The sequence below is a fragment of the Zophobas morio genome, unplaced genomic scaffold, assembly GCF_036711695.1.
Source record: "Zophobas morio isolate AGI-343-1 ecotype UQ-CSIRO unplaced genomic scaffold, CSIRO_AGI_Zmor_V1 ptg000009l, whole genome shotgun sequence".
Taxonomy (NCBI): Eukaryota; Metazoa; Arthropoda; class Insecta; order Coleoptera; family Tenebrionidae; genus Zophobas; species Zophobas morio.
In genome coordinates, this window is record NW_026972114.1 from 4,538,925 (window position 1) to 4,565,708 (window position 26,784).

Consider the following 26,784-nt stretch of genomic DNA (forward strand, 5'->3'; position numbering starts at 1 on the left):
CTGAGTATACCGAGAATATTCTTCACATTCTAAAAGTAGAAAAATATAAAGAGTTATTCACGACAAGTTTACGCCTAAGAAATTTAAGATGCAACCTGAAGTATAAATTTAAAATTAACTGTGATAGTTCATACGATTTTTAAAAAGGTAAAACACAGTTACCTGTTTTGTGTAACAACATTGACGTAGTGTTACCTACTGCGATCTTAAAACTAACAGTTCGGCACAATTGATGCAGAGTGTACTTAAACGACGAAAATTGAAATATGATTTTGGTATATGGAAGGTCCTTTTCGGTTGGATAGAGAACACTAGCCATATAGGAGACGAGCCCTTATTTTGAATTTAGTTGTTTTTGATTTTAACCTTGACGTTTATTTGCAAATTATCAAAACCAAGCAGCTAACTGCGTTTTACTTAAAAAAATAGTGACAGTAAATATTAAAAACCGTTGTGCAATTGTAATGGTGGTTGAAGTGATGAATTGTTAGAATCAGTAGTTGTTCCTTTCTTGTAAAATAATTACACCTAAGTAAACAACTCAAACCTAAATAATTTTTCGATACATACTTACTCGCTTTACTGATTTCTCCTGGTATTCGTCTCGGTGTACAGCAGACTATCAGTTGTGTTTCTTGAAAACCACATACTTGAGGAAATCGAAAATATTGCTTCAAATCTACGCGAGCTTTTTCACAGTTGGCAAACAGTGTACAAGCTCCTTTGGCTCCCGTTGATTTTATGATACATATGTCACCTAAAATATGAAGCAAGCCTAAAGATGCGATTCAACCCAAATGTTTAATACGTTGTTCCAAGGGGGCGCGGCGCGATGAGCACAAATGTGGCCAATATGAAATATATTTAGAACAGATGACCAAGGGGAAAGATTGTGTTTAGCAGTATATCGTAGGCAACACAAACTATAACAGTTATATAACAAAAAACTAACACAGTTATATTCCACATTTATATTGCTGTTATGTTTATCTGACGCAACAAAATTATAACAAAATTGCCGTTACAAAAAATGTAACATTACAGTTATATAGCATCAGTATAATAATGTTATAAAACACTGTTATAATGACGTTATGTTGCAGTTATATAAGAAGGATATAACAAAATTTTGTTGTTATCATTCAACACTGGTAAAGTGAAGCTGGATCACATTAGTGTAACAGTGTTAGAAAATACAGTTATAGTGATGTTATGTTACAATTATATAAGAAAAATATACCAAAATGTGATATAAGACTGTTAAAGTACAGTTACATTACATAAGTATAACAGTATTATACATTATGATGGTAAGGTTATGTTGGAGTTAACATATGAAAGTCATAAAACAAATGTTGTCCTTACATATATAAGCACGAGTAAAAAAAATTAAAAACACACAACGAGATCCATACAGTCCCTCTACCTTGACGTAGAGGGACTACAGGGAGATACATAGATAAATAATACTAGGTACGCAAAATAGAATGCAAAGTCGGCTGTAATGCGTGTCCCAGGTTTGTGTCTAGGCTTATGTACCGGCCACATAATAAGAGATAGCACTGATAGCAGTGAAGTATTTTTTTCCAAAAATTACTTGGCGACAACTTCCACAGCCAATTTTAAGAAACAATAAAAAAACTAATGTCATTTATGATTAGTATAAAAGTGTCATTTGTGTGATTATACGTGATAACAAAGCGTAAAATATGAAACTGTGCAGTGTTTTGAAATGTCTAAACACTAAAATTATTAAACGCCATCGTTTTCCCAACCCCTACAAATACAACGAGCGTTTTAAAATTTGGTTGGAACGGACAGGGAATCCAAATTTAGGCAAATTAGATCCCATGAAAATATATAAAAATGGATATTTTCTTTGCGATGTACATTTTAAAGAAACGGATTCTGGCCCCAATCAAAAACTTAAAAATACTGCTATTCCTACAATTCAAATTATGCATGGTAAATATTTGTGTGCAAGTGAATGCCATAGATAATTTTTACAATAATTTCAGATAATATGAACGACTCCGAAAGACACACCCATGATCCCGTAAACCCTATTTCTATACTGGATTCTCAAAAATTTTGTACTGAAGTATCTCGAAATTCCAGAGAAACCCTAAACGAAACTTTAAACCAAGAATCTTCTCGAATACTAGATTTACATTCAAATTCTTGGAATATTTCGCGTACAGCCCGTAGAAACAAAATTAAGGTAGCTTCGTATCGCCAACGATTGAAATTATACTCCAAATTTGAAGTAAAATTAGAAAGCAAAATTTTAAGTCAGGATGTTATAAATTTTTGTTTATCACAATTAAAAAGACGAAATGTCAAACCAAAGGGTCGCAGGTTTACCACTGAAGATAAATTATTTGCATTAATGTTTTATAAACAGTCTGGGAGATGTTATAGAAAAATGAGACAGATTTTTGCACTGCCTTCACGTCAAACAATTATGTCTATGTTGAACAAAATTCCAGTAGACGTTGGTATAAACAAAATAATTTTCGACAATCTTAAAGAATCTGCTTCAAAATTAAATAACCAAGATAGAATATGTGCATTAATTTTTGATGAAATGTCCATAATTCCCCACATAGACTATGACAAATATACGGATACATTTTTCGGATTTCAAAATTTTGGATTTGAACAAAATTTACAGATAGCAGATCATGTTCTTGTTTTTTTTCATTCGCGGAGTGTTTAAAAAATGGCAACAGCCAATATACTTTGGATTTTCTTTTTCGTCTACAAAATCTTACATATTGACAACTATTATAAAAACTCTGGTTGAAAAAATACAAAATTGTGGATTCAAAATTCTGGTTACAATTTGTGATCAAGGCCAACCAAACCAAGCAGCTATAAATTCTCTGCTAAAGGAGTCGAAACAACGTTATATACATAAAGGGATGGAACCTAAAAGAAGAATTTTATTAGGGGATCAAGAAATTATTCCATTATATGACACGCCTCATTTAATTAAATGTATTAGGAACAATCTGCTTACTAAAAATTTAGTGTGGAAAACAAGCGAGGAAATTTTGGTTGCAAATTGGAAACATATAATCGATGCGTACTACAGTGATCAACCATGTGGAGAATTACGGGCTCTATACAAAATTACGGATCTCCACGTAATTCCGGAAAAAATTCAAAAGATGAAGGTGTGCTATGCGACACAAGTTTTGAGTCACTCAACGGCATCGACTATTACGCTATTGGTTAAATCTAGTAAATACAAATTTAAAAATAATTAACTGATTCATTTACAATTTAATTTTACAGCCGAATGCAGTTTAACACACGAGGCAATGGGAACAGCACGAATTATAAAATTTTTTGACAAGCTCTTCGACAGTGTAAATGGCAGTACTTTTCAACCATGGTGCGGAAAACCATTTTCTGGGGGCGTATTTAAATCTTCTGGTCATAAACATTTTTGGAAGGAAGCTATCAAAATTTTGGGTGATATGTATTTCGTCGATGAGGCCGGCAAAATGGTAGTACCTCCGTGTATAAAAAACTGGATTGCAACGTTAGAAGGTTTTGTGGATTTACATACAATTTTAGTAGAACAGGGCAGGTGCAAATATTTTTTACCTAGATGTTTAAATCAAGATGTTATTGAAAAGTATTTTGGCAAAATCAGAAGTCAAAGAAATCGAGCAACTAATCTAACGGCAGCCCAATTTAAGGAAAGTTTCAAATCTCTATTATTACGCAATTTTTATAGTTCAAATTCAGTGGGCGCAAACTGTGAGAAAACGAACATACCGGATTTATTTCATATTAAAAGACTTGTGGATAAAAACATAAATCAACCTTCAGTAAATGAAACGAGTTACGAAATTTTAAACGTGAATATGTACATTTCAAAACTGTCTCCATATAATTTAGAAAAAGATCTTCATAAAAGTATTGTTGGTTATGTGTCTGGCTGGGTTGCGAAAACATTAAGAAATTTGAAGTGTGAATATTGTAAAACCCAAATTTTAAACAATTTTTCGGAAGACGAACAATGTTACAAATTAATACGTATAAGAGAATACAATTGTAATAACAGAAAATTGCAATATTGTAAGTTAAATTTTATAAAAAACATTAACAGAATTTATAATATTTCAAGAATCGTTTTAAACAATTGTACATCTTTCGACAACATCAAAAACAAAATTTCGTTTATAGTATCTCATCATGTCAAATTTTCGTTTCATTGTGAACATAAGGAATTAATTGAAAGTGAAATATGTAATAAAATTATATATTTAACAATTTTTACGTTTGTAAAAGGTTTGAATTTAATTTTAAGCGGTCGCGATACAAGAGTTTCCACACATAAAAATGCATTATATCAAAATGCTTGTATAATGTACCAAAAAAAAATTAAAGTCAAAAAATCCTAGACAATATTAATAAATTGTATATTATTCTACTCTGTGTTTTTGATATTATTAGTGATAATAAAAATAAAATATTAATTATAAAATATGCAGCAATGACGCATCTAGTAGTTCATGCTTTAGCACCGGCCACAAGGCACCAGGGGGCGTTTATTGGGACCAAAAATCAAGTGGGAGTTTGCATTCTATTTATAAGGAATTCACGTTCGGTAGATGTAACTAGATTTGGTAACTTTTTTTTTAAGCTGTGTAACTGCGGACATAGTTGTTCTAGTGTATAATGTATTACTGGAATGTCAGAAAGTGGGTATCAAAAATGTGACATGTAAGTAAGTAAAGGTCAAATATCGAAAATGTGATGGTTTTGTGGTAATCTGGTGAATCTATTTTTGAACCAAGGAGAAAATCGCATCCCTCTAAAAGCTCAAAGAGCAACCCGCATGTAAAAATTTTGAATCTTTTCCCTTCACTAGGTTTTTTAGGAGGACAAGCTTTGATGTCATCATCATGGATCCACAATTTCACCATGGATCCGTTCTGGTATATCCATATCTCATCCAAGAAAATGAAAAGTAAATCTTCACGACAATCACGCAATTGGAGATAGGTACCGCCTTAGAAATTTGATTCTGGCAGCTATAACGTGTTTAAAATGTGAAAAACTTCGCCTTCGGAAACCTAAATTTATACGTGTATTACGTACAATTATTTTCAAAGCTGAGTGTTTTACCTCTTACAAAACAATAACGATTATATAAAACTTAAAAACCAATTGTAGAACGGAACCAACAAAGCATGTAGGTATATAAATCTGCGCAGTCGTCTTTCTGATTCTGATTATAATATTAACGGCACAAGCGCCGCTGTATCTGTATTATTTTAAAATTCGAAAAACACTCGACAACACTAGCGAACTTTACGGAGAATATTTCTGCCACCAGTTTAACTGTTTCCGTTTTACCCAATTTTTTGAAAACCACGAAATATTTCTTGTTTCTTTTCATTTAAAATGAGCTTTCTCGTGATTACTTTTATGGAAATTGTTTCCATGCTGTATTTAAGGATTTTCTTGAAACGAAGCGTGTTGAAATTAGAAAAACTTCGTTTTTTTTCCACACAATTCAGATTTGACATTTGAATTAGAAAATTAGACAGTTGATGCCAATCTTAAATTTCTAGTGATCTTAAGATTGCAACTTAACCACAGAAAAGTTTCTGTCAGTTACTTCTACCGAACGTGAATGCTTATTACGTAGTATTATTTATCTATGGGGAGATATAACTCTCAGCGCCCTCTTATGGATCCTCGTATCACTCGATTGCAACCGCTGCCTACTTTTACTCCTATCAGGTGGCGCAGCGCATTTACTTCATCACACAATTTTCGCCCAGTACCCTGATAAAGACTACTCAGTCGGTGTCACTGTATGTCATTTGGAACTCAGGACGCAGGTGGAGAAGTGTGTTACGAAGGAACATGGACGGTGTATTTCATATGGTCTTGGACCTCAAGACACTCAAGACAGAAATTCCGCCACAGGCCACAATTTTCAAGCGAAAAACGGGGATCCGTGAAATGATAGTTGAATACAACATTCCAATAAATAGAATCATATCAATCAAGGTACTTTAACCTTAAGCAAAGTTAAGCAATACCTACAATCATGTAATAGACAAGTTATATAGCGAGAATATAATAAAAGTATAACAAAGTTGTGTAAGTGTTATGTCGCTGTTATAGCTGCTTGAAGCGGAAATTGAAGTAGATACGTTGAAATGTTGATGTTATGTTTTTGTTAATTATCCTGTTATATAAATCTCACAGTACAGTTACATTAAAAAAAAATTAACATGTTTAATATGGTTACGTGCCAGTTATGTTACGGCTACATAACATTTGCAGAACGTGGGAGTAACAAAATTATATAACTGTTATATTGTCATTATATTAGTTTGAGGCGGTATTTGTAATATAGACGTTATGTTGCCGTTATTTAACTGTTATAGTTTTTGTGTTTGCTGGGTCCTAGCACTAGTAGTTTATACGTTTTAATTTTGTATTACAAAACGTACTCCGGGACTTACAGGAGATTAAATAAGTTTTGGATGGGACTTTTACCACCCACACGATATTTCTAATAAAAATTGGTCCACATTTTATTTTAATGAATTATACCTTTCAAAAAGAGCAAGTGTTTAGAAAATACAGTGGACATCAATAGTTAGACCAGTAGTCTTGGGAAAGGGTTGTGGGACAAGGTCCAAAAATCCCGCACAGAAGGTGTCTCTCAACAGCATGATAAGCAAAATTGATTAAAAGAAATCTTAAAACAGAAACCATATCAATACATGACCGTTTTCCGGGTTGGAACCATGTAAATTGAGTTTTTGGGCTCAACGTTTCGCACACTTTCGTAAGTGGCGTCTTCAGGAGCAAAGTTAAGAATAAGGCAAAAGAGCACGGTAATTCAGTATGTCAACTCGGATACGCCCATTTAAGTAGGTCAAATCTTCGTGGGAAATGTATGGGCAAAATGGAAGAATCGAATGTCTCAATCGATGTTGATGTAAAATTTAAAAAAATACTTCTTAAAAACTTTCAGTTCTTCTAGACGCAAGTTCAAGTTCAAGTTCCAGAAACTTAGATAAATTGTTTTGAAATATTCAAGAGTTTAGTGACCATGTACTTATCTAGAAACAAAGTGTCTTACACTGTCGTGGCGAATAATTTGATGGTCACTCGTAGCCACGTTTATTTTTGCATGTCATGAGTTAAAAGTGCCATTCCCATGCGATAAGAATGTTATTTTTAAATACTAAATTGTAACAAAATACAAATTTATCGAAGTAAGTTCTCAAATTAAATTAATTAATTTTTCACTATTTCACTGACTTTCACAGGACATATGAAGTCTGGTATAAGTAAACAACGGGCAAAATGCTAGACCGCGTAATCTAAACCTAACTAGTCAAAACAAACATTATGTTCTTTGAGATATCAAGGCAGCCCCGTAGTTAGAAAACTTATTCAGGGGGGGCAAGTTTGTCGACAGAGGGGGCTTCATGTAAATATATATATATATATGTTACAGCTAATATCCGAAATACGTTATTATGCATAATAACTAGACACTTTAGGAATTATGCGTAATAACTAAACTTGTCAGTTATTATGCATAATAACCGGAAAGATTAGGAATTATGCGTAATAACTGAAACTTTCAGTAAATGGGTTTTAAATTGTATAAAATAACATAGTCCTACACATGTAGTTTACGACTCCGAATTGAGTTTTTACCCGAAACGTCCAGATTTTTGGAAAAAAAATCTAAATTATAAAGCAACATTTTGCAATTAAATTTTAAATCTGCAAAACCGAATGCTTTGAAATCTTACAGGTGGTTTACAGTTATGATAAGCATGGTAAATTTTTAGTCAAAATATATTTACTTATCCCCTCCAAAAAATTGATGACGTCAGCTCAAAAGTTTGCCAAATAAATCCTATCTAAAATGTACAAACTATGAAGAGTCTGCACTTGTGATTTATCATTCCATTCATATTTTTTTGATTTGCATAGACAGGGTGACTCAAAAAATTAATGAATGCGTGAATTTATTTTATTGATTTAATCAGGAACTACAAAACAGAATACCTTAAAATCTTGAAGATATTTTAAAGTTATCATAGGCATTGTAAATTTTTAGTCAAAATGTATTTGCTCCTCCCCCTAAAAAATTTATGACGTCACCTGACAATTTTGCTGAATAAATCCTATTTCAAATGTGCAAAATATGATGAGTCTGTATTTGTGATTTATCATTCCATTCATATTTTTTGGATTTGCATATACAAGGTGAATCTAAAAAATTAATGAGTGCGTGAATTTATTTTATTAATTAAACCGATCATTTTGAAATTTTGGAGATGTTTAAAATTTATCATAAGTATGGTAAGATTTTTAATCAAAATATATTTGCTTTCTAAAATTGATGACGTCACCGTAAAATTTTACCGAACAAATCCTATCCTAAATGTATAAAGAATGATGACTCTATACTTGTGATTTATCACTGCATTAATATTTTTTAGATTTGCTTATACGGGGTGTCTCAGTTAATTAATTTTATGGATTAAATCAAGAATTACAAAACTGAATACTTTGAAATACTACATACTTGGCAAATTATTAATCAAAATAAATCTGTTTAATTCCCCCACAAAATTGATGACGTTATCTCAAAATTTTGCCGAATAAATTCTACCCAAAATTATGTCGATTGTAGCTTACTATATAATTGTTTTCATCCTCTGTTTTGAGGAGACGAACTCATTCAAATCAAACTAATTTCTACGTGACATTTTTTCGATGCATAAACATAAACACTTTCAAGTTGTTTTTCTTATCAAGGATAACCTAAGGACGTTCAGTAATGGAGTCCATTGGGCAATTTGTTACTTTCAAATTTTCTCTAACCCCTAGACAAGGCCGTAGCTAGGGGGAGGTTAGGGGATGCTCCCCTAGATCTAGACAAGTTATAATTAACCAAATGTGAATTACAGCATCCAAAAAACCGAATAAAATGTAGTGTTTTATTCAATAAACGAAAATCAGAGCAATAAAAAAGTCTGGTCCGTCGGCATTGTCATCCGGTTATTCCAATTCGTGGAAAACATCTTTTAGTTTAGTTTATGTTTCACCGTCACGTCTATAGGTTAATAAGTGTTATGGCTATTTGTCTTAAATTACAAGTACTATACAGGATGTTCCTTTTATATGTTCACGCCTGACAATTTTTGCATAGGCGACATATTATACACCCCAGAGACGACTTCGTTTTTAATAAGCAATCATAGGAATCACAAAAAAATGACAAAGATGTCAATGGCAAATAATGATAAAATTGAAAAAATTAATACTTACTCAATTTTTATTTTAAAATGTCCCGTTACCAAAATGTAATACGAAAAAAACATAATAGGCATGCAGTCGTCACGTTTCCGACAGCGAGGGAAGTACTGTCTAAACTTTTTAGACCAATTTTTTTTTTAAATCAACTGTACATGTGATATGTAGGGGAAAGGGAGGCAGGGTGGGTAGCTTTTTTGAAAATATTATGCATAATTCCTGTTCCTCTATTAGTTATTATCAGTATTGCCTAAACGTTTCCGTTATTATGCATAATAACTAAAAATTTCAGTTATTACGCATAATTCCTAATCTTTCCGGTTATTATGCATAATAACTGACAAGTTTAGTTATTACGCATAATTCCTAAAATATCTAGTTATTATGCATAATAACGGATTTCGGATATTAGCTGTAACATATATACAGCCTGTTATTGAAAGGTACGTACAAAATAAAATCGGCAATTGGTCTCGAAGTATGGGTGCTAAAAATGAAAAAAAATTCAGGTAAAAGTGTTCTCCTTTTAGACATAAAAATTATTCAAATTTACGTCCAAATTCGTTGTACGCCTCTGATAAAAAGATCATCTTTCGTTTCTATAGCAACATTTAGTCTTCACAATAGTTTTATTGTTACAGTTGCTAGGATTTACTAAAATAAATTAATTTTACCTATTTATCCTTCAGTAGCGTCTAAAAAGGTTGGATAAGGGTTAATTTTCCCCTTATAATTTTGATAACACAAAATAAGTTTTTCCGACTTCTTAGACTTCGCGAAGAACTGTCCATTTTGTTGTACGTACCTTTCAATAACACCCTGTATATATATTTTTCAATAATACACTCAGATAACTGCTTTATTTTTTCATTAAATTAATTGTAAACGTCTATTTTTCCGCTATTAAATTTTCGTAAAAACCTGTCCAAGTCCAAAGAATTGGTACGGTACTTTTCAAAAGCCAGAAAAACCAAGTTTGCCAATCTTTGATGCGTTATTGCGATCTATTCAGAGAATGTAGATTCACAAACAGCTGTACTGCATCTAAAAATTCGTATATATTGCCAAATAACATACCCTGTAAGAAAATAAAGGGTGGGCGGGTGGGGCTAGTAAATATGATTCAGCAATCGGCATTATATTGAAAATTTATTTCTAATTTGAAATTTATAATGTATAACTGTTCCAGGGGGGGCAACCACAACTGCTAGGGGGGGCTCAGCCCCATCTGCCCCCCCCCCCCCCGTAGCTACGGGGCTGTATCAAGTAGTAGAAAAGAGTTACTAAATGCTGTTAATCGAAATGACTATTAGATATAATTATGTAAATAAACAGATGCAGAGCTTTTGCATCTACGTGTTTAAGCCACACTTATGTGTAAATTAATTTTCCTTTTTTTACTTTTGGGTAGGTATTGGTGAACGCTTACCTATCAATTTTTGACAACATACAGCACCGAGGAAAATTGCTGTAAACAGACTTAACACAGTGCGCATATTTATCGCATTGGACGTCGTGCGAGACTAATTTGAGATTTAATAATGTTCCTGATTTGGGTCAAAAAAGCAAGTGGGGGAACCTTACAAGTATTCGACTGATATAAAATTTTGTGGAGATTACTCATTCTTCGACAAACATGTTGTTGTTGGTGTTAATTGTGACTAGTTGATAAATCGCACTGCTTGGTCAAAAAGGTAATTCCGTCTTTACTTCCCGTGCGTAAGCTACTACTTTACAAGAGGACTAGGGTGGATTTTTCTAAATACCATTCCTTCTCTGAATTTCAAAGGGTCGTTTCAAAATATTACATTTATATATCTTCATTATAATTGCAATCTAAATCCCATAGAATTAATTTGGAGTAACGTAAAAAGGGGGATTCGAAAGAATAATACAAATTCTTATAAAGCCGCGCGAAAGTTGTAAATCTTATGTAGATCATGATAAAAAACTGAAAATTACGTTTCGAAAAACCCTCACTGCAAACAGCGAAATTGAAGAGGCTATAGGAGATTTTGATTTTTCTAGTATCGATGAAGCTTATTATAATCCATACATAATTACAGAAACAAAAACAGTGATTTACAGTTTTTAAAAACAAAACAGTGTAATATGCCACATTAGACTTTTTGGATCGTACGTTTGTTGAGTGGTTTATTTGGTTTAAAATAAATAAACTGTTATTTAAGCAGATTTATTTAAACAACTTTTACTGTAAACATCATACATTAGAATATTCATGTCAATATATTGAAATTTATGTCAATATGTGTTATTTTATTAATCTCTACGTCTACAAAACATTGGTACAGGAATCAGTCATATCACTTACAGAGGATAAAAACATCAAAAAAATTAAACAGAAAATATCCTAGGGCCAAACTATATCTTCTATCCATTTGATATAATTTGAAACTCTCACATAGACTCCAGGACTGCCGGCACAGCCTAGTCCAAACGATGTTACACCTATAATGTCGTACATGCACTTTATCTTATCACCACGGTGATATATTTGTAAAGGACCACCAGAATCTCCCTATAAAGAAAGTTGTTTCATATATTTAAATTTACCATGTTACAACACTTAAGCGTCAATTTCAAGTTGGTCATTTGCGCTTACGCAACTCACTGCTGTAACCTTAGATCACATAATATGATAGAATTATTTAATTTTGGCAAGGTGTTGTAAAATGGTATGTTTCTGTCTTCGTCTGACACACTGTATTTAAGTAGGTATCTTCCCCATCCCTAAAATGCTAAGAAGTGCAAGCATTTTTTATCAGTGGAAACACAGTGTGTCGGACGAAGACTGTAACCAAATCGTACTAGGTTCTAGTGGAAGTGATGGTGAAAATGAAAAGAGATTACACAGACAGTTTATGCAAATTTTGAACTTGAAATTGCATGATAATTGTTGATGCAACTAGGGTGCACGGCAGTGTCGCAATGCTGCGTCGCAACCGTGAGTTATGCTACCGCAAATGGCCAACTTAAAATCGACCCTAAATTGTGTGGAAATAAGAAATACTCGGAAACTTCTAATCCAAAGTAGTGGAAAAATCCAGACAGTATAGAGAAAAAAAAGTAAATAACTGATAAATTACCTGACACGTGTCATTGTTGCCCTTCACAGAACCTGCACAAACCTGGAGATTATCTAGAATTCCTTGTGCCACTCTCCTATGGTTCTGATAATATTGGCTACATGTACTTTGATTAAAAAGATCAAGGACTACTTTGAGTAAATCGTTGCTAGTATTACCACCATAAGATGTATAGCCCCATCCTGTTGCAATGGCCCTTTCACTCCTAATTTCTGAGTCTAAATAAAGACACGCTGGTCGCGAGAACGAATTCAGTCTAGCTGCTTTTTCTAATCGTAGCAGTCCAATATCATTATAATGAGAGTCTACCCTGTATTCAGGATGAGGTATCCGCTCAGCTATCTTTATTTCTTGTCTACGATGCGTATCGGTGAGTTTGGTTATACCAAGTCTTACCCATAGCGCATTCCCTCTGTGAAATGTTAAATACTGTATATAGGCCTGCCAGATAAAATTCCGCAGCCTTATAGTTTGATAATGGGTAGATATTTGAAATTCTGTAAACGCACCATTGTTTTTAGCTTGAAGGGAGAAACTTAATTTTGTACATTTTATTTGATGTTTGAGAATTTGTAACGCTTGTTACATTATTAGCCGTAAAGTAATTGGTTCGATTGAACAATGTGAATTAAAATTATGGATAGCAGTAAACATAATGCTAAACAGTTGCCTTGTGTTACCGGCGAACTGCGAAGATTTAAAAAACACTTTTATTAGAACATTTTTTTCTTAATGATATATACTCATCCAGATCAATTTTCAGTTTTTTTTTGTCGGTACATTTCGCAATCACCCTGTATATATAAAATTTATTAAGCAAGTGGATTTTTTCAATTTTTAATAAACAATAAGATTCGCTAATAAATGGTAGAAGGTATCGCAACCTTCTGAAATTACTGAACGAATAGAAAAGGAAAATAAAAATGAAAAATGATACTGCAAACGAAACTTAGCCGTCAGCCGGAGACAGCTCTTTATGTTGGTGGCTGTCTGGGTGCAAGTCATAAATTACTGAAACGCCCAGAACTTTGCATTTTGCACAATCTCGACATCGTATGTGTCAAATGGCCAGGCGAAGACGAAATCGTATTTTTGTAATATCCAAATTAAAAACAAATACACATTATATTAGTATTTTATACATGCTTACTATTGTAATCGTAATTTAATTCTACCAAAATGTGTTAAGAAAATTTATACCTTCAAGCCATAATAACAATGGTGTTTGCAGAATTGCAAAACCTGCATTCCTTTTGAAAATATTATGCCGGGGAGTTTTATCTGAGGCACTAAGTTAGACGAAATAGTCAAAAGTGCCTATTTCTACTTTATTACTTTGCTTAGTGCCCTTTACTTACTTAAATAAAAAGGAAAAATTGTAATCCTGGATTATTTAATTCTAACGGTGATGCTATTGTTATTAAATGTCGTTTTTACTACAAGTTGATACTACGTAGGTACTATTAAAATTGGCATTAATGCCTATTAAACAAAGTTTGATACACTGTGTGTTGCGCACGAAATGTACTTACGCATTAGAATCAGACAGGCAATGTGCGGCTGTTAATACGTATCTTTTGCTTAAAATTGTTCCACCACAAAGCCATTGCATTCCTTCGTCAGATGAATTATAGCCTATAGCTGCCTAAAAAAAACAATAATAAATTTGAAATTTATCCTTGTCTACCAGGCATGAAAAGTACTGCACGTAGATATCTCAAATATTTCAGTGTTCAATTATTTTAGAAATCACGTAAATAAATATTGTATGTAAATTCTTGGGGGAACAAAACGTATTAATTTTGCCGTATTCGCAAAAATGAATGTCCTTGAATTAATCTATAAAATTATGCGTTTAATTAAAAAATCATTGTTTTTGTTGAAAATGACGCTAGAATGGAAAAGAAAATTAATCACTGTAACAAATGAAAGGAAATTTAGAACCGCGAAACACTCACTAGTAATAGGACGTCGAGAATTTATGGAACTAACAAAATTCGGAATTTATTACCATATGTGGAAATTCCTTTCTTCCAGCTGGATCACCGCCCACAATTAATTTGGTTACTTGGTGTCCACATTCGTATTTTTTAACTGGTTTTTGACCAACTAGTGCAGTGGGAGGTACTGATGTTTCATATACATACGCAGAATATTCTTCACATTCTAAAATGAGAAAAATATAGGGTTATTACGAGAAGTTTCACGCCTACAAAATTCAATATGCAAATAGAAATACAAGTTAAAAGTCAATTTTGAAATTTGATACGATTTTTTACAAAGCTAAAACTTAGTTACCTGTTTTGTGTAACAAGATTGACGTAATGTCAGATACTGCCATCTTAAAACTGACACTTCGGAAGAATTAATGCAGAGTGTATTCAGACGATGCAAAGACTGATATGATTGTGATATATGGAGGGTGCTTTACGTCTACATAGAGAACATTATCCACATAGGAGACGAGCTCTTATTTTGAATGTGTTTGGCTTAAAAAAAATAGTGGCAGTAAATATCAAAGACTGCTGTGCAAGTGTATTGGTTGGGTTGAGTTTTAATTTTTTTATGGGTGGAGCTTCTCCTGACTAACCCAATATATAAATACAAGATCATCATAAAATATTGTAGTCAAGGAAGGCGATGACTTTGTTGACATTGTGTGTCGCCTTCCACAGTTTTGTAGAAACAATTATACTAATATTGGAATTTTTATTTTTAACGCCACATTATTGGTTGCACTGTTTCAGCGCCAACGCTTCATCGGATTCTGTTGGATGTCAATAATTTTTTCGTTTTTACTGATTACTGGTGTGTTTTCCCGCACTTCGTGCGTTAATTGACTTGTTGTTTTCAAATGCTGTCTCAAAAAACAGTTTTTATCAAAACTTCAGATCATTGTGGAATAATCTCAGGTAACGAGCATAGAGGAATGACTATGGTCAGTGTTACAAATAACTTTTTTAGGTTAGGATAGGTTATTCTTTGGACCAAAACATCAGAATTTGGAGTACAGAAAATCCTCACGCTTTTGAAGAAACACCATTACATGCAGTGAAGGCTGATGTGTGGTTAGCAGAGGCAGATCTAGACTGTTGGGGGCCTGATGCTATTATTTAATTGCGATTACAAAAACAAAATATAATAAACAAATAGAAACAAATTATCTAACAATTTTCTTTCTGCACTTGATGTCAGCATACGTTCGTATGGCGTCTGTCATACGTAATTGACCTTGTGATGTCATTCTCAATTGCAAGAATCGACAAAGAACTTAGTCTTTCGTTTTTCATTGTCGATCTATATTTATTTTTAATAAAATTCAATTTGGAAAAAGCTCTTTCAGCTTCACAACTGGTCACTGGCAGTATCAAGAAGATCTTAACTACTGTGTACAGATTTGGGAAAATGTGAATGAGATTTTTTTTTAAATACAGTCGAGTATATCTGAAGATGTTACAGTACGTTTCTGAGCTAAGTCAGCAGAAATTTTTAAATTTTTCTTAAATTGTAAATATTCATTCTTCAATCCTAATTCGATGTTCTCATTGTAATACTGTAAAACACAGTCAACGCTGTCTTCGTCAATATGTGGTACATGTTTGTTTGTAACGTACGTTAAGAATTTGAATTTCTTCCCTAATTCATTATATACATCTTTTCTTCTGGTGAGTTTGGTTATTAAAGTGTACAACAATCGATTAAGAACCTCCACGAGAAATTTCTCACGACCTTGTAGTGGACTAGTCCCTGTTGTGCCGTCCGAATATTTATAAATTTTAATCCCATTCTTCGCATTACTATAATTTTCTTCCACTTTACTGCTAAACCCCTTCGCTCGCAATTCATAATTAATTAATTTCTCATTAGATTTTTCTCTAAGAGATTTGATAAATATTTCTAAAGATGTTATTAGTGCAAGGCCTTCGCGCAAATCTAATCCAGGTTCTTGTAACTTTTTACTGACTTTGTTCATTCTTTCAAGAAGTTCTTCCCAGACAACAGTCAATATTCGATTTCGAGTATAAGTATAAGTATAAGTTTATTTTAGCCAAAAGACAAAAAATACATTTTTGTATATGACACGTCAGAATTAACAAACAATAAACAAGTATATAAACTAACTACATTCATACATGTATATTAACATGATCATGGCAATTACAATAACATTTACAACAGAAAATCATCTACGCTGTAACATGCTTTTTCGAGTAATAAAGTTTTTACAGTCCTACAAAACTTCTTAACATTATTGATAGATTTAACATCATCCGGCAAAGCATTAAAAAGCTTAGGCCCAAGATAGTTGGGAGAGCGTCTATATAATTCCAAATTAGGTTTAGCTAAATAAATTCGAGTATTTCTAGTATTGTGTTCATGGATGTTTTTATTTAAGATAAATTTATTACGGTTTTGGAATGTGTAAACCAAAAGAGTTAGAATATAAACTGAGGGTAATGTTAGTATTTTTAATTTTTTAAAATGCGGTTTACAAGAACACGCAGAACCAATAGACACTATATTACGAATAATACGTTTTTGGGCTTTGAAAACTTCATTAGCCGCAGGCGAAGAACCCCATAGTGAAATGCCATAACTAAGGCGCGAATGTACATGCGCATAATAAAAATTTAGTAAGACGTGTAAGTCGACAATGTATTTTAACGTTCGTATTTGATAACATGCTATATTAATTTTTTTGATAACTTGTGTACAATGCATATTCCAATTCAAAACTTCTTCAATACATATTCCTAAAATTTTTGCGTTATTTACAGGTTCTAAGTGCTGGGTACCTATGTTAAGAGCTGTCTTGGCAACTTTTTTTGAGCTGTGTGAAAATAAATGCATTTAGTTTTATCATTTAATAAAAGACCATTAAAAGCAAACCATTTTGATATGTTTTCTAAAAAGATGGTGTTCTGCATGTTATCATTGGGCATTAGGATAGAAGTGTCATCAGCATATAAAACTAGAGTGCAGCCTGTATTATCGGCCAATAAAGGAAGGTCATTGATAAAAAGACTGAATAACACTGGCCCCAGGACTGACCCTTGAGGTACTCCACGAACCACTGGCTTTTTCGATGAAACGAATTTATGATTTCCCATATTAATACATTTCGAGATTTCCACGTATTGATACCTACTGGTAAGATACGAAGAAAACCACATGAGTACATTTCCACGAATTCCGTATGATTCTAATTTAGACAATAGTATGGTATGATTTACGCAATCAAATGCTCTGCTGAGATCACAAAATATCCCAGTAGAGCATTTGCCATTATTAAGATAGGAAACTATTTTGTTGTAGTATGCATTTAACGCAGTGTTTGTTGAAAAGTTTACTCGGAAGCCATGTTGAGAAGTACTTAATATGTCGAAGGTATTGAGATATTTATTTAATCTATCTAATATGCAATATTCCAAAATTTTTGAGAAAACAGACGTCAAAGCAATAGGTCTGTAATTGTGTATATCTTTTTGTGCTCCTTTTTTATAGACGGGTATTACTTTCGAGGTTTTTAGTAAGTCAGGGAATACCCCTAGTTCAACGGATTTATTGATCAAGAAAGTGAGCGGTGCGACAATCGACGCTGCAACACTTTTAAAGACAGATAGTGGTACATCATCAGGACCACAGCTAGTTTTATTTTTTAACTTTTTATAAATAATGATAAGCAACTCCTCCTCAGTTATTGGTATAAACGCCCTACTGGAGCATATATTTCTAATTGTTGGGTTAAAATTTTTAGGTTTATGAATATTATTTACGGAAGCTGTAACTGAATCAATAAAAAAATCATTAAAACTATTTGCTATCTGAGATGGGTTCTTCAAAAGCTCGTTATTGCTAAAAATTTCAATAGGTTTATATTTAGTTTTAGTTGTTTTTGTTATTTACCCAATAACTTTCCAAACCATTTTTGATGAATCCATACTATTATTAATTAGGTTATTGTAATATGTTTTTTTTTTTTTTTTTGTATAGCTTACCCAATATTTTTTTCGCTTTCATCTTGCAGTCATTTTTTTCTAAATTATCATTAATAATAGTTTCTAATATGGTTACAATTAAGCTAGAACTTGTTTTTAACGCGTGAACAGCGTCGTATCGACTAGACCATCTAGTTTGACTCAAACCTTTAACTGAAAGTGGCAGTTTTGCATGTTGATTTAACAAATCCACCGGTGGGGTGAAGCCGAAAAAAATTCTACGAGGTCTATTTTTGACTTTATTTGTTGGGACTGAGATATAGTAAAAATAAAAGTTAGCAACTTCTATGATATACGCTTTTTTAACTGTGTATCGTTTCTAAAAAATAAAATCGACGATATATCTCGTATGATTTCTGGAGTTTTGTAAGCTGAAAACATTGTTGAAAACCGTGTTCTGAAATTTTATTTAATAATTGAGATATTGATTTTTAAAAATACCTTATGCAAAAATTTCACTAAAATTAAAAAAATAATATGATCACAAGCTGTTTTTAACAAAATTGCCCTTGCGTTATATAAAGAAAGTTATGGACAACATATATTTAAAATTTGAAAACTATAGATCTGTTAATAACGGAGATATTACATTTTGAAAATAGAGCGAAAATTCCGCTGAGAAAACGTAGGGACTGGCCTTAATAAGAAAGGAATTTAGAGGTAGGAAAGAAGGAGGTGAGGTGGATATCAAACTAAAATATATAAATGGTATGCCAAAAATTGTTAAAACTGCGTTACTTATTAATAGTAGAAAAAACTGAGTCCAGTCCAACGGTCAGGAAATTTTTATGAACTCAAGGCAACCTATCAAAATGTCCGCGAATTAAACACTAAAACAGACGAATTTTATTTAAATATCCTTAGCAGTGATTATGATCTTGTATTACTTACTGAGACATGGTTGGAGGATAATGTTAAATCCAGTGAATATTTTGGTGATACTTATCAAGTCTTTAGGTCTTCGAATGGTAGAAAAGGGCGTGGCGTACTAACTGCAGTACATCATAGATTTTCTGCAGATGTGTTAAAGAGTGAATTGCCATATCGTGAAATAGACTTATTAGTGTTGAGGATAATATCAAAGGAGTTCAAATTATTGTCATCAATCTTTATTTTCCACCTTCTACATCTTCTGAATTATATGAATTAGTATTCGATCATCTTGAAGTTTTATATGATGGAAATCATCGCCCAACTAAACTTTATAATATATTTTGTTCTTTTCTAGTCTTTTCTCAACTTAATCAGAATAATAGAATACTCAACAGCAAGTCTAGAATTCTTGATGTAATAATTTCCTCTGAAAATATTGTCAATACTATTTCACATAACATTCATCCTCTTGTGGTAGAGGATGGTTATCATCCATCTTTATTAATGACATTTTTTGTTAATTATATCTTCTGTTGCCAAATTAGTACCAGACACTCAAAATTTTATGTATAATTTTCGAAAAGCCGATTTCGTAGGGCTATATCAAGCGATTAATTGTTGGAACTGGGATGATGTTATACTTTCTATCCATGACATAAATGTTGCATGTATTTGTTTTAATAATGTTATCTTACAGCTTTTCGATACTTATGTTCCTAAATATAGGAAAACTAACAAGACATATTCACTCTGGTTTACTCTTAACATCATTAAGTTATTAAAAGATAAAGAACGTCATTGGAGAAGGGAATCGGGCCTTTTGTCTCAGAAAGAAAAAACTAAAAAACTGGAGTATGAAATTAAAATTCTAATCAAGCAGGAGTTCGCAAAGTTCATTACGTCCTCGGAAATTGAAGTCAGATCTGATCCTTGTAAATTTTAGTCGTATATCAATGCAAAAAAGAATACATCAAGGATTCATGGTATAATAGAAGTGGAAGATTGTGCATTGTCCAATCCACAGTCTGTTGTTAATGGGTTTGCAAAACATTTTTCCAATGTTTTCAAAAGTGAAGAAGTTTTTGTTTCATCGAGTCGTGATAATAACTGCTGTGATGAAATTTCCTGTTCTTACAACTGTGAGTTTTCTTGGCTGTGATTTTAATGCACCAGTTTTACATAATTTTAACATTAGTGAGCGTGATATTAGTAATGCTAGTCGTAAACTGAAATCTAATTTTACTATGGGTACTGATAATACACCAGCGTTTTTCGTCCGTGATTGTATTTCATGTATTTTAAGTCCCTTGTGTCATTTATTCAATTTAATAATTAAGTCATCGAAATTTCCTGATCTCTGGAAAATAGCAAAGGTTTGTCCAGTTTTCAAATCAGGATCTAAATCAGATATTAAGAACTACAGAGCGGTAGCTGTTATACCAAATTTTGCCAAATTATTTGAGACCATTTTGTGTAATGTCGTGTATAATCATGTTGAGCATCAGATCTCCCATACTCAACATGGATTTGGAAAAGGTAGATCAACATGTACAAATCTCTGTGAATTCACGCAGTTTGTTTCGAGCTCGTTAGATATTATACAGCAAGTTGACGTTATTTACACAGATCTGTCAAAAGCTTTTGACAAAGTTAATCATAACACTATGTTGCGTAAATTAAGCTCGGTTGGTCTGTGTGATAATTTAGTTATGTTGTTCAAGTCTATACTTTTAGGTCAAAAACAATATGTATTATTCCTTTGTAAGATCTCTATTAGAATATTGTTCGGTTATTTGGAATCCCTACTATAATATACATATAACGACTATAGAACGAGTACAACGTAAGCTTTGTAAATATGTCTATTTTAAAAAGCATGGATTTCATCCAGTCCAAAATTATTCACAGGATGTATTACTTAGGGAATTGAATGTAGTCTCACTTTGTAGACGTAGAGATTATTATTCTCTTATGTTCTTATATAAAATCTTACATAATGTGATACAAGATAGTGAGTTATTATCTCAAATTTGCATATTAGTTTCTGAAGCTAATGTTAGAAATCCGATGATATTTCACATTGATTTTGTTAATTCGAATCAGCATTTTCATTCACCTGTACCTTATATGCTTCGACTATATAATAAGTACAGACTGTATTTAGACATTTTCGGGATGAGTTCAAATGAATTCTGCATGCAGTGTAAAAAAATATGTTTTAGTTAAGGTGTATCAAGTTTATTTCTGCGTTTTTGAACGTCTACTCGCTATGGCTTTACTGTATTTGTGTTTATTTTAAGTAATCATGTTATATGTTTTTGTACTATTTTTTCCTTTTAGGGCTTCTGCCCGTTGGACATTAAATTCTTATTATTATTATTATTATTATAACTTCCATTTTCACCAGTTGAGTTATTTGAACTGGAACTAGAAGGTTGAGGTGTAAAAAAACTTGTGACTTTTCGACATTTTGCTAGTTCCTGTTCATGTTGAAGCTTAAGTTTCCTCTTTTGGCTTCCACTGAGGTATTTGCGCTCAGACATTTTATTTAATCAAATACCTAATGAATAAGTTGTATTATTAATATTTAACAAAACGAAAATAATTATCTAAATACCTTAAACATTGTTGATTCCAAAAATGATAATATATAATTCGACGCAAACTGAATTATGGAATTTTTAATTTTTAACACACTGTAATATTCGCAGAGCAATACACTTTTAAACTTACTGAACGAACAGAAATGAATGAGAGAGTGAAAACAAAACGTTTTGTAAAACACTGCACCCATCTGTATCGGGAACTCTTTAATGGTATCCCAGATGTAGGTGGCTGCCATAAATTAACGGAAAGGGCGGAAGTGACCAGATTTGCAAACGGTCAGCCGAAGACGAAATTGTATTTTTGTAAGAACTAAATTAGAAACAAATTTTATTTTTTTTACATTTAAGCCGAAGTGGTCCCCTTACCTTCGGGGGCCTGATGCACCAGCATCATAAGCATCCCTATAGATCCGCCTCTGGTCCGAGCATACCTTGTAAACCTCTAAATACCTTGGTAGCGTTTACAGATGCTCGATAACACTGCAACCCCTAATGCTGCTGGAGGAATTATACTCGCTTATACCTGTAAAATTGACTAGTATTTTAACGTATACGTTCAAACAAAGTATGCCATTTTGGTTGGAATAGATTCGTTGATTATGTTAATGAATATGTTAACTTTTGAAAGAGTACAGCCGAGAGTTGACTTCTGGTTAAATAAAAAATTTGTGTTCATGTGAAGTGAACAAGTATACCTACGACTGCTATGTCTTGGTAGACTTAAAAAGAAATGGAAGAAATAAAAAAAAAACAAACATTTACTTAAGCATTTTAAGGTTTGTTAAGGAATGTTTTATATTTTTTTTACCAAACATAATAGGTAAGTACAATATAAAAAACATGTTGATGAAGATGCCGCCAGCTACGTGGGCAAAAATTAAACAACTTTTGTTAACTTATGCGATTTGGGTGGTAATTATACTGATTTTACAATGAACTGTTGAATGTAATTAACACGATCTACATAATAAAATATTAGAGAGTATTTTTTTTATTCGAAAACCTATGAAGTGCATAAAACATGACACATGGCGTTCGAGGTAACTAATGCATAACGAATTCTAAAAAAAATGCATATAATTATACGTATCAGAAAAATCTGTGCATATTTTAGCATCTCATAGTGCATATATACCTATGCGTTTATCTAAACAAAATTTTGTGCATGTAAATTCGCGGTTTGCTCGTTACTTATTAGATTAGAATTCCAGTAGTTTACGTAGAAAACACACTAGTTTTCTGATTTCCATATATAATGTGAGGAAATAACGCGGTCAAAACTTCCATCATTCTGTGGCTCATATTAACCATTCAAAATATATTCACCGGCAAAAAACCGGCCGCCTTAAAATATTCCACTGTTTCTGTTAGTTTCTTAAATTTAATTTAATTCTGTATTAAATTTGTTTGTCTTTTTTATTTAGTAGCTAATTTCTACATCTTGCGACAATAGTGAATAGTTCTTTAATAAAATAACTATCACTAGTTAAATTAATAATTTTTGTATAATATCAAAACATACTTTTTGATACACGTTGCTCTTAAAATTTCCTATTTGTATAGCTGAAGTTATTTATTTTTATATACTTATGTTTTTTCATCAAAGAGACAAAAACCATTTAGGCAAGACGATCTTATGGATTTTTTCAGCAATCAAATTTTCTCTATAAAATTTTACGCAAAGAGACGTATATATAATATTTGAAGTGATAAATTGTTACAACCTGTAGTTGTTTCGTTTTTGTAAAATACTACTCTACTACTAAATTAAACCACAGAAACCTAAATAATTTTTTGATACATACTTACTCCTTTTACTGATTTCTCCTGGTATTCGACCACCCGGTGTTTCTGGTGTCTTGCGTGTCACACTTTGATTCTGTGGACAGCAGACTATCGTTGTTGTGTTTTGAAAACCACATACTTGAGGAAATCGATTAAACTGACTTAGATCTTCGCGAGCTTTTTCACAGTCGGCAAACACTCTACAAACTCCTTTGGCTCCAGTTGATTGTATGGTACATAAGTCCCCTAAAATATCAAGCAAGCTTAGAGATGTGAATAACCCCAAATTTTTAATATATGTATTTATAACAGATTAAATTTATATTTATCAAGATACTCCTGTACTTACACGAAAATGTTTTTTTTATAAAACTGAAATACTATTTACTTATTAAAATGTTGAGGTGACAACACCAAATAATTGTTGGGAATGGTTAGGCAAATTTTAGTTAGAGTTTTATCATCCATACGATACTCCTAAAATACATACAAAATTTGACAACAATCGGTCAATTGTTTCGAAGATTATCTGTCTAATAAAAATTAACACCGTTTAAAACGTACAAATTTGAGCGTACATCATTTATAAAGTACGACGTTCAAAATGTATAAAAAAGGGCGTCGGTCGTTCATAAAGTATGGCGTGCTGCTAATGTAAGTATTATAGCAAATTTTATAAAAGTTAAAAAAATTGTCGTGCAAAAGTGACGTCATTGCATTTTTAGTGGGGACGATTAAACAAATTTTGGATGGCGTGTTATTATCTACACGATATGTCTAAATAATATAAAAATGAAGCAATGTTTAAAAAATCCGCCTCATTCTTGCTAACGAGAACTAATAAAACAAAGATTATTCTATCGTACTGAATTTTATAAAATAATGAGGTACGGAATAAATCGGGAAAAGAACTTGATCAAAAGCTTACGTTAATTTATATAATTATATTAATTAGTGAGCGATATGCTGATATGGCATATTAACTTGACCTCATATCACAATTCCTAGTAGATTGATTAATGGTAATTTAACGTCTACTAAGTATTATATTTATAACGTATGATTTTTGGGATGTGTTAATTGAAACAAATATACATCAGAAAATGTGGTTTGTAAAAGGAGTACTGCCTCATTTTGGACGCCAAATGAGTCAATATTTAACCAGATAAAAAATGAATGGGCAAAATGGAAGAATCGAATAGCCCAATCGATGTAAAATTTAAAACAATATTTTTTAAAAACGTTCAGTTCTTCTAAACTCATGTTCAGGTTTCAGAAACTTATAGGTAAACTGTTTTGAAATATTCAAGTGTTTAGCGGCCATGTACTTACGTAGAAACAATTGTCTTATATTGTCGGGGCGGATAATTTGTTGTTAATTCGTAGCTACGTTTATTTTTGCATGCAACGAGTTAAAATTGCCATTCTCATGCGATAAGTGTTATTATCTTTAAATACTAATTTGTAACAAAATGCAAATTTATTATGGCAAGGTTTCAAATGCGCCATTTTTCAATATCCTGTTGATTTTCACTAGTTATATAGACATATGAAGTCTGGTATAAATAAAAAAGTGTCGTCTAAACCTAACTAGTCAAAACAAATATTATATTCTTTGAGATATGAAGAAGAAAACAATCACTAAATGCACTTAATCGAAGTCGTGGCTATTATAGATATAATTATGTAAATACATGCAGCATGTACGTATTTAAGTCATATTTATGTGTACATTAATTTTCCTCTTTTGACTTTGGGGTAGGTATTGATGAGCGCTTACCTATAATTTTTTGACAAAATACAGTTCCGAGAAAAATTGCTGTAAACAGACTTAACACAGTGCGCATCATTATCGCATCGGACGTCGTGCGAGACTAATTCGGGATTTAACAATGTTTTTGATTTGCATGAAGAACGCAAGTGGGGGAATCTTACAAATAGTCGACTGTTATGAAATTTTGTGGAGGTTACTCATTCTTCGACAAACATGTTGTTAACTGTGACTTGTTAATAAATCGCGCTGCTTGGTCAAAAAGGTGATCACGTTTTTACTTCCCGAGTTGCACTTACGGTCACTGACATTCGCGCCGAGTGACGCAATTTTCACCCCCAACGAGAAAGACTAGTGATAGTGCGGAGACCCGCAATTCCCTTAACTCGGACGGACCTCCCAAAGAGGGTTATTCGATACTGGACTTGTATTTACTTACTCGTATGAATAAAATTTTTGTTGTATAACTCTACCCCTTCTTAGTTAAGTTTGAACGAAAATCTAGATCAGGTTAATGAAAAGTACAAAGATTCTAGGTTGTGACGTTTTTTATACTTAATTAGGTCTTTTTACTCAAGTAATTCAAATGAAATATTTATTAGAAAATGTCATTAGTCTAATTACACTGTAGAGTGATTTCTAATAATTAAATTCGCTGTTTTCTACATTGATTAATTTATGAAGAAGATTATTCTCTCCTTGACCGCTAAATTTTTAACCACGCAGAGGTCGAATAATCATAGTGAAATTACCCAAAAGATAAAATGTGTAATGAAGTGATGAGGTAATGATTGTTATTTCTCTATATGTGTTGCAACACACATCTAAAAATTGACAATTTTACTATAAATAAATGAATAAATACTTAAATAAAATAATTAATTATTCAATAAATAAAGTTTATTCGCCACTTTTGGTATCTAATTTTAACGTCTTTTACGACCACAATTGCAGCTAATTGTAGAATTTCGTCCACTAGGATTTTAATTTTTTCTTAAAACTCGTAATTTGGCGTTCGAAATTTTGTGCGTACGAATGTGGTCGAGAATTAAAATAATAGATAACATTCGCATGCGCAACTTATTCGAATAACTTCAAGAATTGATCCCCAGAATTTAAAGTTGGCGGTTATGACATCCATATGACGTCACACAAAGTGCGCAATATCATTCCATGCCAAGTTGATATACTTGTCTTTGTTTTTTCTTGCACTGGTAATACGTTGCTACTACTTTTCTTTTGTGCTGTGACTAGTATTATACATGTTGATGACGTCGTCACAAATTTTTTATTGGTGAAATTAGGAACGAGTCACCCCA

General features: G+C 32.3%; 2 protein-coding genes across 3 annotated transcripts in view; both read right to left on the bottom strand.

Moving 5' to 3' along the window:
- Positions 1–10,835, bottom strand: part of LOC135125772 (serine protease snake-like) — a 37,189-nt gene extending 26,354 nt beyond the window's left edge. For both annotated transcript variants that reach the window (XM_064051453.1, XM_064051452.1), the window contains exons 1-3: positions 10,754–10,835; positions 575–757; positions 7–29 (exon numbers count right to left, since the gene is read on the bottom strand). In XM_064051453.1, the coding sequence (XP_063907523.1) occupies positions 7–29; positions 575–757; positions 10,754–10,820 (273 nt within the window). In that variant the 5' untranslated portion in view covers positions 10,821–10,835. The remainder of the gene's footprint in view (positions 1–6; positions 30–574; positions 758–10,753) is intronic.
- A 667-nt stretch (positions 10,836–11,502) lies between these two features.
- On the bottom strand, positions 11,503–25,582 carry LOC135125768 (serine protease snake-like). Its single transcript, XM_064051439.1, has 6 exons — positions 25,475–25,582; positions 23,719–23,940; positions 14,443–14,597; positions 13,964–14,076; positions 12,432–12,843; positions 11,503–11,863 (listed from the first exon to the last, which is right to left on the bottom strand). Exons 1-6 carry the CDS (start codon positions 25,542–25,544, stop codon positions 11,696–11,698), a joined length of 1,140 nt encoding a protein of 379 aa, XP_063907509.1. The 5' UTR covers positions 25,545–25,582; the 3' UTR covers positions 11,503–11,695.
- Positions 25,583–26,784: the final 1,202 nt, after the last annotated feature.